General features: G+C 33.9%; 1 protein-coding gene across 2 annotated transcripts in view; it reads left to right on the top strand.

Moving 5' to 3' along the window:
• The first annotated feature begins 2,180 nt into the window (after window positions 1-2,180).
• RBM46 (RNA binding motif protein 46) overlaps window positions 2,181-21,261 on the top strand; it is a 32,726-nt gene continuing 13,645 nt past the window's right edge. For both annotated transcript variants that reach the window (XM_061191582.1, XM_061191583.1), the window contains exons 1-3: window positions 2,181-2,331; window positions 3,159-3,626; window positions 4,142-4,924. In XM_061191582.1, the coding sequence (XP_061047565.1) occupies window positions 2,181-2,331; window positions 3,159-3,626; window positions 4,142-4,924 (1,402 nt within the window). The remainder of the gene's footprint in view (window positions 2,332-3,158; window positions 3,627-4,141; window positions 4,925-21,261) is intronic.

The raw sequence follows: 21,261 nt of genomic DNA, 5'->3' as shown, positions 1-21,261 counted from the left end.
CAGATCATTTTTCCCTGTTTGTAATTTTCCATCTTAGTTTTGTGGTATTTTTTGCCTTCAAAATAGTTAATACTTAGGTAGTATAAATAATCTAGTAATATTTTTCTTTGAGGCTTTTTGTTTATTTTTTAGCAGGGCCTTCTTGACTCTAAGATTTAAAAAATAAATTTACCCATTTTTCCCCTTAGTTTTGATTTGTAGGAGAAGCTTAAAGTAGTCATATACATATTTTATATCATCTTGACAGCATTGTGGAGATTTTGTTTGTAAGAGACAAGGCTAAAACCTGGAACAATGGTTAGGAACCTAGCATAGTTGGCCCTCCGTATCCATGTTCCACAGCTGCAGAGTCAACCAATCTTTGATCAAAAACATTTGAAAAAAGAAATTTCAGAAAGTTCCCCAAACTTGAATTTGCCAGGAATGCTGGCAACTATTTATATAGCATTTGCATTGTATTTACAACTGTTCATATACCATTTACATTTTATTAGGTGTTCTAGTAATCTAGAGATGATTTAAAGTATGTGGGAAGAGGTACATAGGTTATAGGCAACTACTATGCTATTTTATGAGACTTGAGCATACATGGGTTTCGGTATCTTTGGGAATCCCCTATGGATACTGAGTAATGAGGAACGACTATGCTAATTCAAGTAAGCAATAATTGAGAACAGGCTGTGGGGATAGACAGGAAAAGATTGATTTCAAGAAATATTTAGGTGGACACAAAGCACCAAGCTGATCTCCCTGTGCTATGCATCTGCTTCCCACTAGCTATCTATTTTACATTTGGTAGTGTATATATGCTTGTAATCTCTATATGGCAGTTGCCTCTCGATGAGAACCAGTTCTTTCTGGTACATTTACCAAATGCATTTCATTTTTGAAAAGTAGAAATTAATTATGTGCTCCATCAGCTGAAGGAAAGGAGGTCAATTTATTTCGAAATGGTAGAATTTACATGGAAAAATTCAGCCAAAAGAAGTAAGAAATATGTATTGTAGGGTTACATTCAAGGTCTACAGTTGGTTCTACACGATGTTCATGTCTTTATTTTTACAGCATTCTTTTTTTTTCAGATTTTAAAAATTTTATGTTGCACATAATAGAGTTATTTCAAAGTTATTGAGAACTGTTAGATGTGATAAAAAATAACAATTCTTTCCTTCAAAAGAAAAGAAAAAAAAATATTTAGAAGGGAAAATATGCAGGTCTTTGTGACTGATAGCTGTGAGTCAAAGGAAGGACTCAGGGTTAAGTCCCAAGTTTCTGGTTGTGACAGTTTGGAGAAGGAGTAATACATACTCCTTGTGGTGCCGTTTATTGGTTGGATGGATGAATTGATGGAAGTCAGGTAAAACAGGAAGGAACATGTTTGGAAGATAAAATGACATTCAGTTCTGGATCTGTTGAATTCAGGATGCCAAATGAAAATCTCATTCTCAGTGCTCGTTAGGCAAACTCAGTAGGCAGTTTGATAAATGACTTTAATAGTAGTTTAATAAAGTAGTAGTTTATTAAGTTACTTTAATAGTAGTTTAATAAAGAACACTGGGCTACTAAATTTAAAGCAATGAGGTAGATGGCAGGTAGAAGCTGTATGGGTGCATGAGCTACTCTCCTGCCGTGTTCAGAATTACATCATTGGATGCAATAGGATTGCTTGGAAATAAATTTAAAGACTGTAAAAAGATTGTGTGGGTGTGATGTGTATGATATGGATGTGTTTGTAGCTGTATTCCTCATCACTCAGAAAAACTCAGATATTTTAAAACTAGGAAGGACTTTGGAGGTCACCTAATTTTAGCTCTATCACTTTATAATTTCTGAATACTTTGTTACTACTTCTGCTTGCTTTTTTCTCCTCTAACTCCCTTTCAGTTACTTCTGTTTTCCCACTTTTGTTTTTGTTGTTCCCTTTCTCTTTTTCACTTTTGACGTCCTTTCTTTGTAGCTTAGGCCTTAAAAAGGTACTGCTTAATTGATCAGAGACATTAAAAGAGGTTTCCAGCTTCCACTGTAGGGAAGAACTTTGGGGGCAGGGCTACAGTGATAACCAAATGTAGCAGCCACAACTATCCTTGGTTTTTTGCTACTCAAAGAAATGCTTCATAGATTCCTCCTGGTGCTCCATGTCATAAACACTGCTTTTAAACTTTGCTTTAGGAACTGCAACCATGAATGAAGAAAATACAGATGGAACAAATGGATACAGTAAAGTCCGAACTGGTACTCAGAATGAAGCAGCATTACTTGCTTTGATGGAAAAGACTGGATACAACATGGTTCAGGAAAATGGGCAAAGGAAGTTTGGTGGTCCGCCTCCAGGTGTGAATTTATTTATATTCAAAAAATTGAATCTTTAATGTAGTCATTTACATCAGGTATATATCTCCACAAGTATCCCAAACAATATAGCTCTTTCCTTGTAACCGCTGTAAGACGTCAGCAATCATTTTTACTGTTGTGAGGGAAAAAAGGTAGATTTTATGTGTTATGCATGTCTTTCCCTTACATTTTTTAACTCTCCTCTTGGTTTAAGAAGCAGTTGAGAAAGAAGTCAGGATTAGGTCAGTCGGGAAAGGGTACTCTAGCTATGAAAGGGGAGGTCATTTGGGGAGGAATTTGAGAATAGTGAGTAGAGGAGTGCTGTTTATACTAGATGCAAACAGGTTATTGGATATAATGTTTTGCCTTTCTCCCAATAACCAGTACAATTTCCTTGCTCAAACCCTCCAATTAACTTTCTGTCAGACTTTAAAGAAAATCTTGGCCTCTGACTGCATTGATGGCCACCATTTTACTCCTCCCTCAAGTATGCATTTCCTATACAGACCTGCATGCTCTGGTTGTTCTAATATAACTAATATAAAAAGCACTTGCTTTTCTTTTTTCTGATATATCCTCAAAGCTCATTCCCTCATTTCATTCAGGCTTTATTTTTCTCCATAGCACTTATTACTCGTCTCCTTTCTCAGCTGAATATAAGCTTCATGAGGGAAGGGGGCTTCTAGTTTGTTCACTGTTGTATCCCCAACACCTGTAATAGTGCATAGCACATAGAAGGCTCACAGTAAATTTGTGGAATGAATTACTGAATAGTGAACATAAATATCTTATTAGAATTTGTCTGTTTATTTATTTTTGTCTTTCAGGTTGGGAAGGTCCACCTCCACCTAGAGGCTGTGAAGTTTTTGTAGGAAAAATACCTCGTGATATGTATGAAGATGAGTTAGTTCCTGTATTTGAAAGAGCTGGGAAGATATATGAATTTCGACTTATGATGGAATTTAGTGGTGAAAATCGAGGTTATGCTTTTGTGATGTATACTACAAAAGAAGAAGCCCAGTTAGCCATCAGAATTCTTAATAATTATGAGATTCGACCAGGGAAGTTTATTGGTGTGTGCGTAAGCCTGGATAATTGCAGATTATTTATTGGAGCTATTCCAAAGGAAAAGAAGAAGGAAGAAATCTTGGATGAAATGAAGAAAGTTACAGAAGGAGTTGTAGATGTCATTGTTTACCCAAGCGCAACTGATAAGACCAAAAATCGCGGTTTTGCATTTGTTGAATATGAATCTCACAGAGCTGCTGCTATGGCTAGGCGAAAACTAATTCCAGGTAAACTTATACTTTTTCAAAGGTTATTTTTCTGTGTTAACCTTACTATACATATGGACAGACGACAGTACCTCATAGATCAATTTATGAAAATATGTAGTGCCCTTAAAGAGGAATGGAGATTGTTTAAGGAAGTAAAATAAATCAAGTGATTCCAAAGGACATGAAGCTGATCTTATGAGTCATTATTTATAATAATTTACTGATTTACTGAATGTATACATTTTAATTTAGCTGTTAATTGTTGTTTGATAAAAATACAAAGGACAGTACCTAATTCTTCTAATAAAGGTCCATCTTTGAAGTGGTTTTGTTCTTTTGACTCTTAAAATTAATTTCACCATAAGTTCTGGCTAGGTTTGCCTTAGTAAAAACTATTTTGTGAGTAGGAAACTAATGCTGACCAAATATATCGATATGTATTTGAGTTTCTGCTTCTTTGGAGAAACAGTTTTACTTAATTTTGACTTTTATTTGTTTTAATTGTCTTCAAATTAATTTATTCTTTTTTACAGGAACCTTCCAACTGTGGGGCCATACCATTCAGGTAGATTGGGCTGACCCAGAGAAAGAGGTTGATGAGGAAACCATGCAGAGAGTTAAAGTTCTCTATGTACGAAATTTAATGATCTCAACTACAGAGGAAACAATTAAAGTAGAATTCAGTAAATTCAAACCTGGTGCAGTTGAACGAGTAAAGAAACTTAGAGATTATGCTTTTGTTCACTTTTTCAACCGAGAAGATGCAGTGGCTGCTATGTCTGTTATGAATGGAAAATGCATTGATGGAGCAAGTATTGAGGTAACACTGGCAAAACCTGTAAATAAAGAAAACACTTGGAGACAGCATCTTAATGGTCAGATTAGCCCCAATTCGGAAAACCTGATTATGTTTGCTAACAAAGAAGAGAGCCACCCCAAAACTCTAGGCAAGCCACCAACTCTTCCAGCTCGTCTCAATGGCCAGCATAGCCCAAGCCCCCCTGAAATTGAAAGATGCTCTTATCCATTTTTTCCTGGAACAAAGCTTACTCCAATTAGTATGTATTCTTTAAAATCCAGTCATTTCAATTCTGCAGTAATGCATTTGGATTATTACTGCAACAAAAATAATTGGGCACCACCAGAATATTATTTATATTCAACAACAAGTCAAGATGGGAAAGTACTCTTGGTATATAAAATCATTATTCCTGCTATTGCAAATGGATCCCAGAGTTACTTCATGCCAGATAAACTCTGTACTACTCTGGAAGATGCAAAGGAACTGGCAGCCCAGTTTACATTACTTCATTTGGGTAAGTTTAAAAGTACTTTAAACAATATTGTAGAATATGAAATTAGGAAGTATTATTATAGATTATTTATAAATTCATTTCGTTTGAACTCAACATTAGTGGTGAGTATTTAACATAAATTTTACCTCAATTTTGTGAATTCATGGTAAATTTTGTTGAGACTTTTCTTTTGTATAAACTTCCTATATTTAGCTATTTAAACATTACTTACTTGGGGGGATCATTTAGTTTTGATTTACTTTAGAGTTCATGATCCTGTTTCATCAATTTACTGTTTTTGTAATGACTAATCCTCATTTGAAATGATTTCTATATAAGTTACAAGATTTGTTACTTAAACCAATTTATAAGAGTGTTACTGCATCTTTGGTGAAGTCTACACAATAATCTTTTTTTGAGGGCAGGGATAGGGAGTTGGTAAAATCAGAGGCATTTCAGATGGGTCATGTGTAGACACAACCTTATGCTCACCAATCTGGAAATCTGTCATTATTACTCATGAAAGGCAAAAAGCATCATTAAGAGATGTTTATGACCATTCTCTTTAATTTCATGCTTTAAAAAAAGTAAGTTTCTCTAATGCATTTGAGGGATAATTAAGACAAGCTTTGGGCCATATGCTAACTAAATATTTGGCATTGTGAAGGAGGAGATGTAATATCACTCTGGTGTTTTCCTGCTGCCTGTTTGTTACTGTGTTAACCTCTCCCCTCCCCCCGCACCAGTTTGTTTCATTTTTTTTTTTTTTTTTTAAATTTATTTATGGCTGTGTTGGGTCTTCGTTTCTCTGCGAGGGCTTTCTCTAGTTGTGGCAAGCGGGGGCCACTCCTCATCGCGGTGCGCGGGCCTCTCACTATCGCGGCCTCTCCTGTTGCGGAGCACAGGCTCCAGACGCGCAGGCTCAGCAATTGTGGCGCACGGACCCAGCCGCTCCAGGGCATGTGGGATCCTCCCAGACCAGGGCTCGAACCCGTGTCCCCTGCATTGGCAGGCAGATTCTCAACCACTGCGCCACCGGGGAAGCCTCCTGTTTCATTTTTTAATGCAGCTATAGACTTCAGTTGGTTATTACTTCATGCTCAAAATAATATTAGAAGAATATTGGCTTATTGAAAATTCCAATAGAAAGAAAAGGTCTCCTACTAAGGATTATAATTGTTCTTGATTATAATTGTCAAAGTCATAGCTTAAATTGATTTGTTATATAGTTGCAGAATCATACTACTGAACCTTATATCTTTTTAAAATTGATATTCTCAAATTTGTTAAGAAAAGGAAATCAGAAAGGAAAAACATTGTCAAAAGGGAGAGTAATTTTTATACACTATATAGACTTGCTTATCCATCATGGCCACTCCCATGGTATTATGATGAATACTTTTAGGAGATTCTGATTAGGAGGTGGAGTCAGAATTTTAGAGCTGAAGGGAGGGTTCCCTACAAGAAACTTTTCAGCAGTGTCCTCAATTATTAGTTTGGAATTTGGGAATTTTACAATCATCTAAGTTAATAAAGTCTTAGGTATGATTTCTGTTAATTTACAAAATAGAAATCCTTCCATTTTTCTTTTAATAAAGATAACTCAGTTAAAGATAAAATTAGGTGGATAGCAAATGATTAACATTAGGGTTCTTAGAGCAAATTGGATTAAATTATTCTTTTGGAGTGGAATATTAGGCATTCAGTTGCTGAGCAAGATACTTGTGTCTGATTTAACATGGTAATGCTGAAACATTTTATTTCTATATCCATTCATTTCCCTTACAAATTTAACTTAAATTTACGAGATTCTTAAAACTGTTTTTAGTTTGTCAGATTTTCTATTTAAACATGGTTTACCCATCTGCTTTTAATTCGATTTTTAAGATGTTTTTTACTTGAGTCGTAGGGCCATAGTTAACTCCTATTCACCTGTAGTTCCCAGAGAAAACCCCTGTTCAGTTATAGCATTTCCAACTTGATTATATTCATTAGGGATACAGTTAGCGTCAAGAATTGAAATTCTTAGAGGGCACAGACAGTTTGCTTTAGTCATTCTATTTCAGATTTTATAAACTTTATATCAGAACTGCTTATAATAAAAAACTGAACAATTTGTGTTCTATATATTTTTTCAGTTTTAGTTCATCATCAGAGGCAAAAGCTAAGATCCACATACAAGCCAAAAATTTCAATTAAATACTAGGGCTTGTAAACACAAGGCTCGAGGCCTTGTCTGCAGACAGTACCACAAAAATCCTTACTGTGATTGACTAGAAATATGAGTGAAGCTTGAGTTAAGAGGCAACTAAGCAGGAAAAGAGAGAGAATTCAAGGAAGTGGAAGAATCAGAGATCAGGGGTCTAGGAATCTTTGATAAGAAAGCAAATATCAGATCTTCAGAGGTCATTAAAGTAGGGGCAGGAGCTATAGACAGCCAGGAAGTTACATATTGCCACAGGGCAGGTTAAGAATAGATTGAATATTGTTGGCAGTGTTCGGGCTTACCTTTTCCTTTTAATATTGGATCCTCTGGGCTTTAAAGAGCTGATGCCTTTTTATGTGCAGTTTCCTTTAGATAAAGGTTGTAGGGTTTCGCTGGATGGCTCAGGGTTGAGATCATTTGGTGGTAGTGATGTGTTTTTAGAGGGGAAAGGGTACTGTGTTACTGATATATCCTGCATGTTTCAAGCATTGGATTGTTTTGAGATCTTGAGAGGTTGCTACTGGTTCCTAGAGTCCCTTAAATGCAGTTCATTAGATCATCCTTTGCCTCTGTTTTCTTGAAGAATTTGAATCTAATTTTCTAGATAGTGAATTTAACTGCTATTTTAAGATGTTTTCTTTGGGTGTAGTATTTTTTTTTTTTTTAATTTGCTTTGACACTCTTCTATTACCCTTTCAGTTTTGATGCTATTTCGAGCATTACTATCAAATCTTACCTTAATGATCTTTTGCTATTGTATATGACATAAACAGTCATTTACCTTTTTATTTCAGAGCTCTTTAAGAATGTGCTTTTACTATCCACATTGTTTTGGCATTACCACGCCCATTTTTCAAGTCTGAAAAATAAAAGAGAAAAAAATTAGACTTTATTTAGTTAAATGACGATCATTGGTGTTGAGGAAAATAGAAGTTTTTTCCAAGGGAGAGCAGGCATCTATATAAGTACTAAAGCCAGAGTACTTCTGGTGACCATTTAGTGCTCTTACTAGAATCCCAAATGTTCTCATTGCATAGTACCTTAAAATAAATTTTAAAAATATTTTGGTTTTTTTTTTTTTTTGGTTCCATTTATAGCAAGCTTTATTTTAAGCAAAATATTTTAAGAAAAGGTGAAAACTGGGGTTAATGCCAAAATTACCGCCCCACACACACCTTTTTTTACTTCAAAGATAGAGACTGTCTCCATCTTCAAAATGTCAGAGAATAACCTCCCTAACCTCACTGGGAACTCAGCACCCAACCAGCAGGGTAAGAAATTATCTATCACCTGGTTATATTAGGAAGCTGTAATAAATGGGATACTTACTGGGTTTAATGGGTAGAGTACAGACTTGGGGGCTAGGAGATAGGTTCTATACTAAATATTTGATGTATGGAAACATCTTAGGTCATTCAGTATCACATCTTTTTAAATAAGCCTTTTCTATCTCATAATTTTGTATCTGTTTAATAATGGAGCAGACTATCAGTGTGAATAATCCTGCTTTTGCTAAAATTTTGCCTCTGTTTTGAATCTGGGCCTTCTAATATTGCCACTGCTTTCCCCTGGAGGATTCTTCACCATCTAGGAGATCAAAATCAAGGAGATAAAGGAGAGTCTTAGTTTTGAAGAAGAAAGTCCTGGAAAATATTTAGTGGAAGGAGGGAGGTAGCCTCAGTGTGTGTTCATAATTCATTTTGTTAAATAATTTATTAACAAATAACTGTAGGCAAGGCATTTCTTGTCTCTTTTCTGTGTTTGTGTAATCCTGTTGCAAGTGGTAGTTTTTTACTTGAGTGACCAGCTAAAACTTTTAAAACAGAGGTGAAGAACCTCTGTCACAAACGAGCTTGTGCCATTGATTTAATTTCATCTGACTTTTGTACTGTTGTTTTGGCCATGACTGATAAAATTTAATTAAAGAACAAATCTGTTTTGAATGCCTCTCATGTGTTAATTGTACTTTCCTAAGCAATCTGGAGCTAAAGATAAATAAAACATTGTTTTGGCTCTTAAGGAGTCACAGTCTGCTGAAGAAGGCAGAGACACAAACTCTAAGCATAGGTTATTTGGGGAGTACAGAGGAAGGGGACGCCTCCCACCTGATCTGGGTTGTAAATCTTGAGGAGAGTTTATGGGCAGAAAGGGGCACAGTATGAGCAAACACCTATTAGAAAAACAGCGTGATGGTGACTAAACGGCAAACAGTTCTGTGTAGCATTTGCTTTGGTGTTTTCAGTGAGATTTTAAGAATTAGAAATTGAGAAGATGTGGACTTTTAGTTAACTGAAATTTTATCAGTCCCGCTTTTTGAGACTTTGCAGATTTTTTTTTTTTTTTTAGTACAACTGTGTTGACTGTGCTTGCTTTTTCTCTAAGTAATTTTTTTCTTAGATGAATCCATTCTGATTTGTGTGGACCATTTTATGTGTGAATATTCATTTTTTAATATCTTCTGTACTTTCTTCAGTATTCATTTTGTGTCTGACTTGCATATTGCTTCTCATATTTTGACTTTGTAATGACAAACATCATCAGAAACTTTAATTTTTTTCTCGTCATTGAGTGCTAAAATATTTAATATATATATATATATATTCTAAGCATGATAGCCATTGTGTTTGCTATCCCTTTAATATCATTTAAAGATTAGGGGATTAGGTTTTGATTTCTGTTATCACTTGTAAGTTGGTTGAAAGTTACTGAAATAGAAGACACAGCAGGATGAAGGTATACTATTCTGAGAAGTTTTAATCTGAAAAATAATTGGTGCTTTTTTCTTATGAGCTATCATTATTTCCAGATTGATGGGCAGAAATGCAAAAATAAAATTTTGATTTAAAAAATTTGCCAATAAATTGCTTTGAAACAAAGAGAAACCTTCTCTAGTTTTTTTAAATTTAAGAAATAATTTTAGAAGACACTTAAGCTAAGTATAATATAATGGTTATATTATAGTGAAATTTTATTATAAATAATTAGAAGAAAAATAATACTTTTAGAAAGTTATTCTTTTCTTTCCAGTTTTAATTACAGATCTAACTTTTATACTGTTTCAAACTTACATTTTAAAGAACAAAAATAATTTGCTGAATTTGCTTTAAAATTCACCTAGTTATGTAGGATGAGCACCAGCATTTTATACATTGATTTGTTTTCATATGACCAAGTGGTGAGATGAAAATTCCATTAACTCAACTATGTTTCTTTGACCCTGTGAGAGGGCCCAGTGTTCATGAAAATGTGTTTCTATTCCTCTTGAAACTTACAGGGTTTTTTTCTGAAAGATCATCATCTGGTATTACTCATAATTCTTATCTTACTAACACTTGTATTAACGGACCATAATTGTTACGGAGTTGCTGCTGTGAGAGGAGAAGCTTAACAGAGTAATGAGTAGTCAAGTAAAAGTAAAAGAAGCTGTAGTCTCAGCTGCCAACAAATTGTGACCTTGAAATGGGCAATGAATCATTTACTCTCTTTGTGGACCTCAGTGCCTTCATCTCTAAAGTATCAGGGTTTTACTTGGTGACCTCTAAGGACATTTTTATCCCCCAAATTATGGTTTTGTTTAAAATATGACAAAAACTCTATGAAGTACCAAAAATAATACTTGAGTTTTTTTGTGTGTGTACTGAGATAGATATTTGAATTAAAAATAGTTTAAAATCAAGAGCTACTTTTGTAGGAATTAACTCTTCTCAGTTTAATATTCCTTTCTTCATATATAATAATTCAAAGCTTATATTTGTCCACTTCATAGCAGAACAACTAGATAAAAAAAAAATGAGTCAGTTACCTGTTTCATTTTCATGATGACAAGTATTACTTTTTATTTCTTTCCCTGAATTTGTCAATTAATTATAATCAAAACCAAGATTTTATAAAACAACCTAATTACTTAACAGTTCGGAAATTAGTTTTCTTTTTGTAACAGAAAATCCAGGAAAATAATGATGCATATTAAAACATATCATGTGACCAGTATTTGTTCCATAGTTATGTTATTAACTGATGAATGTGACCATGTGATTTCATTTACTTTATACATTTGTTTAGTCATGCTTGATCCTCTGTCCTACAATTTCTTAGTATCTTTGGTTAATACATTCCTAAAATATTTGTTCTAATACACTAGTTTTAATAGTAGCTACTGCTGTTTAATTTATAAATTTAATGTATGATATTTTCATTTAATATTTTAAAAAATCATGGTTTGTAAATTTTCGCCTATTGTATCAAAGGCCACACAATAAATTTTGCATGTGCATTCTTAGATGTCAGCAGCAATTCATAATTTGCCACATGATGTCCCCTAAAATATTTTTCAGTGTGGCTTTATAAAGGAATTTCAATGTTGTATTGATTTTTCTCTCCTCTAAGGCTTACTTATTTTGGGGGGTTTAGAATAGTGAAAATCTATGTAGAGGTTGCACTATCGTGTCTTTATGTCTGTTTCCTGTTTAATATTTAGTAGACAGTAATTGCTTGTGCTATAGAATGAATGGACTAGTGAATGGAGACAGAAAATGTTTTGGAAAAATGGTTTTACTGTGATGAATTTATTCAAGTGATCATGTGCTTTTAACCATTTTAAGATTATTCAATGTGAGTTGCTTCCAGGCCTTTCGGTTAAGATTAAATATAGTATCTACTTTTATTAGTTAATTTCAGATATATTATCTATCCTAGAGCAATTCATCCTCTATCCTAGAAGGATACATCCTCTATCTAAGATCTGGTAGTGCGTTACCTCTAAGAGGAGTGCACGTCCCTCTGGAGATTCAAAACAAAAGCAAACAAAATAAAAAAACTCTAATTAGAATCTCTAAATTGCCAAAATGTTAATAACAACTTGGATTTTCTTGCCCTTAAATTTGTAATATTTGGTTAAAGATCTATTAGTTACATGTGGGCCATTCCTTACAGCAAGTGACGTTTGAGCTGTAAAAATGGCCTGTATATTGATTTTTATATGTATATAATAATTAATATTTTAAGAAAATGATTTATTTGGCTAGCTGTATACCTTCCTGCATTGCTTTTAATAAATATAATCTTACATACCACCCTGATAATGATTTCTACTATTTATAACTTTATGTTAAAAAGCATATAGGAATGCAGTCATTAGAAAACATGTCTGTTGTAATTGTATTGCCTGATAATTTGATGAGTATATTCTGAACTCCCTCATTTCTTACATGTTTAAACAGTATAGCTTGATTTTTTTTTTTAACTGATAGTTTTGAAGAAGGGAGTGCTTTTTTTTTTTTTTAATTTTTATTTATTTATTTATGGCTGTGTTGGGTCTTCGTTTCTGTGCGAGGGCTTTCTCCAGTTGTGGCAAGTGGGGGCCACTCTTCATCGCGATGCGTGGGCCTCTCACCATCGCGGCCTCTCTTGTTGCCGAGCACAGGCTCCAGATGCGCGCAGGCTCAGTAATTGTGGCTCACGGGCCTAGTTGCTCCGCGGCACGTGGGATCTTCCCAGACCAGAGCTCGAACCCGTGTCCCCTGCATTGGCAGGCAGATTCTCAACCACTGCGCCACCAGGGAAGCCCTAGCTTGATTTTTATACACAGATTAATCAAGAATTAAACGTGAATAAATAAACATTGTAAACTAGGATGTACAACTCCAGCTTCTTTTATACAGTAGTTACGTTGACCTTCACTTTTTCTTTTGCATATTTGATTTCCTTTCATTATATTTTCTAAGGATGTTATTTCTAGAGATACTTCACGCTTTTTTTTTGTAATCCTGTTTTATAGGTGGATTGTTGTAAGACTACAAGCCCATGAAATTAATTTTTTTCTTGTTAACTTTGTTTCAGCATACATGTTCCAGTCTGCTTGTTTACTGGCCAGATTAGGGGGTAAACAGATTTACAGCAGATGTGCCATATGTGTCTATGGCTTTTTTTTCTTCTGCTGCTATGTCAATTTTTGGTCCAAAGGTGACCAAATATGTAGTTATAGATTTGTGAAAGTACAATTTCCCCCCACTATCCAAGTTAGAGCATTCCTGTGAAATCTTTTGTAGGCTGAAATGGCATAAAGCGAAGAAGCAGTTACCTTAGGACACATCTTGCTAACAGATGGACAAAATAAATCAAGGTTAAGCACAAATGCTCACAGACACAGTTCAAAGCTATGATGGCTTGATGCTGAGGCACTGATGTAGTTCTGGGGGAAGGATCTTGGCCATGCCAGTCTGGATGTTCAGGCTGCATGCTGCCTTTATAACGAAATTGCTACAAAACAAACCCTGAACGCTATTTTTGCTTTTTACCTTTTTTCATAGAAGGGAAAATCCTCTTTGGATTTCTTTTGGTTAGCAAAAACAGATACTAATGTATGGTGTAAAGTGAACTTTTGAAAAGTGGGGGATACCTGTATTGGATAATTTGGGGCACAGAATTTAAAAGGTTCCAAGTGAGCCATTATGATTCTTTGAAAAACAGGTTTAAAATTGTATTCTGCACTATAAAGTTATAATTTTTACCAAAAGCAAAATAATTCAAACAGAGAAATGTTTACTCATTTAAATGCCTCACTTGTGTGTATTAAGTGTCTACATATATTTCTTTGAGAGATCACAAATCAAGTTTCCTTGAGGGATTCCTAGGTGTAAAATTTAGATATATCAAGTATAGAAATAATGAAGATATCAAAGCATTGGAAAGTTAATTTCTTTTCTCTTAAGAACTAGAGGGAAAGAGGAGGTACTGAGCAAAGATAGGATTACTTACCCTGTGAAAGCACTCTTTTGGTTTCTGAGGGGGATTTACAAATATGATGAGATAGCTGTGATTGTTTTCCTTCTTTATTTCTTAAGTCTATGATTTACTGACTTAAGATTTTTAAGTACTTGTATTGAAATGCGTCTAGGATATCTGTGACTCTCTAGGATATCTGCTCTTTTTTACAATCATCTATTTCTCATTTATGCACCAGTGTCTTTTTTAAACCTCACTTTTCCTGATTTTTAAAAATATTTGCATTTTTATTTATTTACTTGCTTATTTATTTTTATTTATTGTGGTTTATGCCACAAGCAGGGAGTGGCATGTTACTGAACATGACTTGGGAAGGAGGATGAACAGCCTTTTTCCATCAATCGTCTTAGGCTTTGGCAAGTAGATTGATGTCAGCCAGTCTTTGATTTAAATTGGTAAATAAGGCAAATTTCATTACCTTGAGATTTTATCTGAATTTTTAGGCAGTAATGATTTTTATTTTCAGTTCTTTTAGTCTGATGTTCTATTTTTAAAGTTTTTATATGAGAAGAAAAATTTCTATAGTCAACTAACAAATATTTATGTTTAGATATGAGGTATAAATAAATTGAAACTAAATAATTCAAATGTCATTGCCTCATTTATTTAATTATATTTATCCTGGGGTGATCTTTAAATATGTAGTTCATTAATTCAGGGAACTTACATACATTCTAAAGGCCTATTATAAAATCCAGGTTAGGAGTAAGATTGAAAGATGTTCAACTTCCCCTCAGCTCAGTTTCTTTTTGGGGAGAGATAGCATTGTCTCATATTGATGGGGCAGGCTGACCTAAGCAAAATATTAATCTTACCTTTATCTTTTTGTTTTTACTTGTGATGGGCTATCCACTGTAGTCCCTGCTTCACTCCCTGAAAGATATGAGGTGGCTTATTAAAAATAAGTAAAATACGAAAAGATTCAAATCTTACATTGAAGGAATTGAGGCAATGGGAAATTATGAGTAGGAAAATAAAGCCAAGCAAAACTAAACAATATATTGTTTAGGGATGAAGGAATATATGACAAAACTATAAAGGAAAGCAAGAGAATGGTTAACACTTAAAAATTAGGATCATGATTACTTTAAGGACTAAAAGGAGAAGTTGGAAAGGATACAAGAGAGACTTCTAAGGTATTGATAATCTTCTGTTTCTACACCTGAGTGGTGTGTGCATGTTTTTATTTTTAAAATTATGTTACTGTACATCTATATTTTATACATTCCTCTGTTTGTATAACATACTTTTATAATAAAATAAATAAGGTGACAAAGAATGAAAGTCAGCCAACCAACCAATAGTAAAAACCTGAATTATTTTGTCAAAACCAGAATGAGAGTCATTCTACTCTAGAGATTGTCAGATTAACATACATACCCTGGAAACAATATGGGTTTAAATTGTGCTGGTCTACTAATATGTGGAGTTTTTTCAGTAGTAAATGCTACAGTACTACGAGATCCAAGGTTGGTTGAAACTGCAGGTGCGGAGGGCTGACTGTAAGTTATATGCGAATTTTCAACTGCTCAGAGGCTCAGCACCCAACCTCTGCATTGTTCAAGGGTCAACTGTAACTCAAGGCAAAATTGGAAAGTTATGTAGTATTCAGACCAAATAATTTTATTCTGCTCAGCCTATATCTGGAATGTTTTGTTTGCTTTTGGGCACCAGCATTTCACTAAACATTGACAACTAAGGAAGACTTAGAAACTCTGTAATAAGAAGTTGGGACAGTGAACAACTGAAGTATGTAGGTCTGTTTAGTCTGTAAAAATTAATTAATATTAATTAATTAATGCAGTATTTACAGGGGGAATATGATTGCTGTCTTCAAATGCTTGAAGAGCTGTCACATAGAAGAGAGACTTCAATATGAAGCTCCAGGGGTTGGAATTAAGTCTAATAGAGGAAAGTTTCAGGGAGGTAGATTATGATTGAATATAATGCAGAACCATGTAAGCTTTTAAACTACTAAAAGCTCTGTACAAAAGGAAAAAAACCTTTACTTTTTTAACATTTATTTTAAAATTTTAATTTTTTAATTGAAGTATAGTTGACTTACAATATTAGTTTCAGGTGTACAGCATAGTAATTTGATATTTTTATAGATTATACTCCATGCTAAACTGTTAGAAGATGCTGCTATATTCCCTGTGCTATGCATTACACTTTTTTAAACTTATTTGTTTTATACCTAGTAGTTTGCGCCTCTTAAACCTGTTTACATTCTTAAGTAAATGTATGGAGGCAAAGCAAGATTCTTTACTAGACTATTTTAACTCAGAATTATCGTCTTTAACACCACATGGAGTGTATTAGCCTTGCTATTTTGATGCCCTCTGAAAAATTTGCCCTTTTGCACACTTTGATTTTAGAAAGTTTATTTTTAGAATCCTTATTCTTATCATATGAATAATCTTTTTGTTATTATTCAGTCCTGTAGGCTTAATTATTTTCATTTTCAGTTTATTAGCTGGCTGATGGTTAATCCTTGTTAGTATATATGTTCATGCAACAAATATGTATTGAACACTGTGCTTTATATGAAGTCCTGAGGATCACTGTAGTGAATCAGACACAGTTGCTGCCTTCATAGAGTTTACATTGTATTGAAGGAGACAGTTATTCAGTTACAGTTCTGATAAACACTCTAAAGAAGTATGGGGTGTTATGAGAAAATATAATTGCATGACCTGACCTAATCTGAGATGAGAGGGTCAGGAAATAGTACATTGCATTTTAGAAAGAATTACAGCAAAAGGAAGTTCAGTACTTTAAATTTAGTATAGTGTACAGGCCACATTGAATAAAAGAGCATGGCATTCAGAGCCAGATTTCCTGGATTCACATTCCAGCTTCATTACCTACTTGGAAAAGTTACTTTAACCTGTCAGTACTTCAGTTTCCTCATCTGAATGTTAACAGTATTTATCTCATAGGGTAATTATATATATTAAATGAGTTAAAATTGTAAAGGGCCTACAGCAGTACCTTTTATATTAAAATATGCTATATAAGTATCGAAGAATAATACTTGTTCAGAAAACAAATCCAAGACAACAGATTTTTCCAATTATTTATAATAATGAATTTTATTAGTAATAATAATAGTTAAGATTCTTTGAGCACTTACTGTATGTTAGGTACTGTGCTAAATGCCTTTACATGATACTACATTATTCTGTCAATTCTTTGAGGTACTATAGATATTATTTTAATGTCTTCACTTTCTTTTTTCTAACAAATGAAGAAACCAAGGCTTCAGTAGATTGAATAATTTGCCCAGGATCCCCCAGTTGGCTAAGAGGCTGTGCTCTTAACTGCTATTCTTTGTTAACTTCACATGATCCCAGTGAAAAACTGACCTTGGCTAGTGTTAAACATTTGATAACAGACTGTGAACTTGTGGAATATTATTGGCAAGTTATTCTTCTAAAACTTAAAATATAGTGTAATGGGCTTTTGTTTCATACTTTATCTCCTTTTCAGAGACAGTTTTATCTCCACTAGGCCAACAAGCCCATATACCGGACCACTCCAGGTAGTGTGGACCTAGGACATCTGTCTGAATCCTGGAAGAATCATTCTGAGCTACAAAGACCTTGCAAACATATCTTGTTTACATTGTAGCTTTGAAATTTTTAAGTTTACTCTAGGATTAGCATTGCCAGCTGATGGTATATGTGTCAGGGTGGCAGAAGATATGTGTCTTTTTCCTCCATCAGATGCTAAGACAGAATTTCAAATAGGCAAAGTTTGTTTACATCTATTTCATGGTCTCTTGTTGCTTGGTATTCTCATTTTGCTTTTTGATTATACTCCAAACGTCTCATTTTGTAATTCAGCTACATAATTTATCACTCCAGTTATGTCTGATTATTCTTTTTCATCGTTATTTCCTTGCTCAGGAACCTACAGTGGCTTGCTATTGTAATGTAATAAAGTCCTCTCAACTCCACATTCTCCTGTTCAGGATGCTCTGTTGTTTGGCCCCATCTTACCTAACCATAGATAATACCTCTTGCTTTGATTATCTGAACTTGCCATGCTCATTGGTGTTTCCAAGCTTTTCCTAGTGCTGCTTACTCTGCTTGGAATATTATTCTACTTTTATCTACTTTATCTGTTATACAAAGCTTTTCTTGGACATTGTAACTGAGAATGATTTGTTCTTTATAATATTACTCAACAGTTTAGTAATTTTTATATTACTGTTTATTTACTATTATAAAGTTTTGATCCATTAGGATTATAAAGCCAGGGGACTTTGTACATATATTTTTTTAAATTGTTGTTATTATGTCCTTCATTTATTATAGGTCAGTACTATCTCCTCCTTTAATACTCAGCATGTGGTGCTTTTCAAATAATTGAAAGTGATCTACATTCTGTAAGATTAAAAGATAAAATTCTGAGGAAAGATTAAGTTTGGCTGTGCTTTGAGCAGAAAGAAGAAAGGATTAAAAAAGAAATATCTGAGATATAGAGTTGGTAGGTGCAGACACACAATCAAATTATGAATGGTGCTTAACAGGATGATATATATTTATATCTCACTGAAGTAGAAATGAACAGTAAATAATTTTTAAAAGGCTGATAAAGTTTTAAAATAGTGAAACCTTTGAAATATAGACTGAGTCGTGGGTTATTTTGAATATGTTATATGTTATGAACATATTGAATATGTAGATATGTATTGTGTGTGTGTGTGTATGTATATATATGAATGAAATTTGGATATTGGAAGAACAGGAGAGTATGGTTGTAGTAGTTGCTTTTAAACTATCTGAGAAAAACTTCATGTTTTTATCTCTGTCAACAAAATGTAGTATAGAATATAATGGATTGTATTATGTACAATATTATTATTATTTTAATGAACATTATGATAGCTTCCTAAGTTCATTATGTAATCCACAGTTCTATTTAGTGCCATTTGTTAGGACTTCACAAGTGGAAAATAATTGGCAATAGCTTATTGTGTATTATTTCTAAACTTAGTTTATATTAGCATTGCATTTCTTCATTCTTCTACGCAGGTATAGACCTAGGAGATGGAGTTGTTTCAGTTTAGTTTCCTAAAGGCAGGAAAAGCCCTGAAAATTCAGGATGCTAATATAGCAGTCTTATTTGGAATATACTGGAATCCTGTGCATTTAGTCATTTTCTATTTTCAGAAGAAGAAATAGCAGTATGACACATCCGAGAGTCTGAAAAACAGCTTTTCATCTTCATACCATTTACTATAAAATGTATATGGAAATCTTCAAACTGAAACCAGTAAAATCTTCAAAGATACAGAATATACTTGTAACATTTAGTTTTAAGTGACTTTTTAAAATAAATTTATTTATTTATTTATTTTATTTATTTTATGGCTGTGTTGGGTTTTTGTTGCTGTGCGCCGGCTTCTCATTGTCGTGGCTTCTCTTGTTGCGGAGCACGGGCTTTAGGCGCACAGGCTTCAGTAGTTGTGGCACGTGAGCTCAGTAGTTGCGGCTTGTGGGCTCTAGAGTGCAGGCTCAGTAGTTGTGGCACATGGGCTTAGTTGCTCCGCGGCGTGTGGGATCTTCCTGGACCAGGGCTCGAACCCGTGTCCCCTGCACTGGCAGGCGGATTCTTAACCACTGCGCCACCAGGGAAGCCCTTAAGTGACTTTTAAAACTTTTCATCACATCTTTATAGAACAAGTCATAGTTCTACAGTGTCATGTCTTCATGAGTATAATGAAAATTAGAATCCTAATTAGTGGAAATTATACGTAGTTTATCTTTCTTTTGACTCTTATTCCTACATAGCAGAAGAGTAAAATAACATATCCAATGATTTCAGTTTTCAGAAAACAAGATCCCGTCTCTGACCTTTGAAGTTTAATGTATCCTGTTCTTATTCTTGACTTTCAATATACCTTTTCTTTTCCTGGCCCCTTTCTGTGCCTTGATTACTGAATAATCTCATTCAAAATAATTTATCGGAATATATCAGTCTTTTTTTTAAAGGAACGACACTAATAAATGGCAAATTAAACTGGACTAAAGCACCAGTAGTAACCTTGTGTTTGATATTAAATTGAGGTTCTGCTGATAGGTTTTCACCATCTCTTCTGTGTATTTATTAACAGAAATGTAATTGTCCTATATCAGTAATTGAAATCCCAGCATTTTTTTCCTGTTGAACTTGATTTCATTCAACTTAAAGATTAACAGAAAACTAATTCTTAAAACTCCAGGTCCAGGTGGTAGTCTGTGAAGGCATTTTGGAAGGAAGACTTGTTCCATATTAATAGTAATTCCATTTAGCATCTCTACTGAAAATCACCATTATAGTTTTTTAAAATTACTTTGAATCATTTTTCTTTTATATGTTATTCTGTATTGATAGTAACTTTATTAAGTGGTTTAATTTTTTATAATTATAAATGATCAACTTCTCATTTATGTGTATGTTCTAATTCCTCTTTTTTATAACTTACTACATTACATACAAACAGAAAAGTGCACAATTCATAACTGAAAGCTTTGTGAATTGCCACAGAGGGACCACATCAGTGTAACCACTAGGTGAAGACATAAAATATCAATACCCTAGAAGCCTCCTTTGTACCCCCGCTCAGATATTACTCTCTCTGTTCCCAAGGAAACCAGTCTTCTGACTACTTCTGTTTTTGAAATTTGTACAAAATTTTGTAAACTTTTGTCTGGCTTATTTGGCATTATGTTTATGAGATTGGCCCATGTTGTTGCATGTAGCAGTACTGTTCATTCACTCTTATCGATGTAAGGATTCAATCGAAATCATAGAACTTATTTGCTATTTCTGTTGTTAGAAATTTGAGTACTTTCAGTTTGGGCTGTTTGAGATAATGATGCTGTGAAGATTCTTGCACATGGTATTTTTGCATGTATTTCTGTTGAATACATAAGAGTGAAAGTGGTAGGTCATATTTTTAAAACTTGAGTAGATAATGCCAAACAGTTTTCCAAAGTGATTATACCAATTTACACTTTATTAGCAGCACATGGGTTTCAGTTGTTGCATACATATCCCTGCCAATACCTTGGGTATTATCAGTCTTTTAATATTGAATATTCTGGTTAGTATATATTGCTGTCTCGTTGAGATAATAACTTCTATATCACTATTTAGTAATGATAGTGAGCATCTTTTAATAGGGTTATAGGGCATTAAGATATCCTCTTGATGAAGTGTCTCTTGATTTAAGTCTCTTGTCCCTTTATTGTATTGGGTCATCTGGTTTTTTTCTTTATTACTTAAGATACAAGCCCTTTGTTGGAGATATACTTTAACAGATACCTTCTTCCACTTGTGGCTTACCTTTTACTCTCTTCATGATACTCTTTGAAAA

Source organism: Eubalaena glacialis, chromosome 5, assembly GCF_028564815.1.
Source record: "Eubalaena glacialis isolate mEubGla1 chromosome 5, mEubGla1.1.hap2.+ XY, whole genome shotgun sequence".
Taxonomy (NCBI): domain Eukaryota; kingdom Metazoa; phylum Chordata; class Mammalia; order Artiodactyla; family Balaenidae; genus Eubalaena; species Eubalaena glacialis.
Note: the sequence above shows the minus strand (reverse complement) of the source record. Positions and strands in the feature narration are given on the sequence as shown.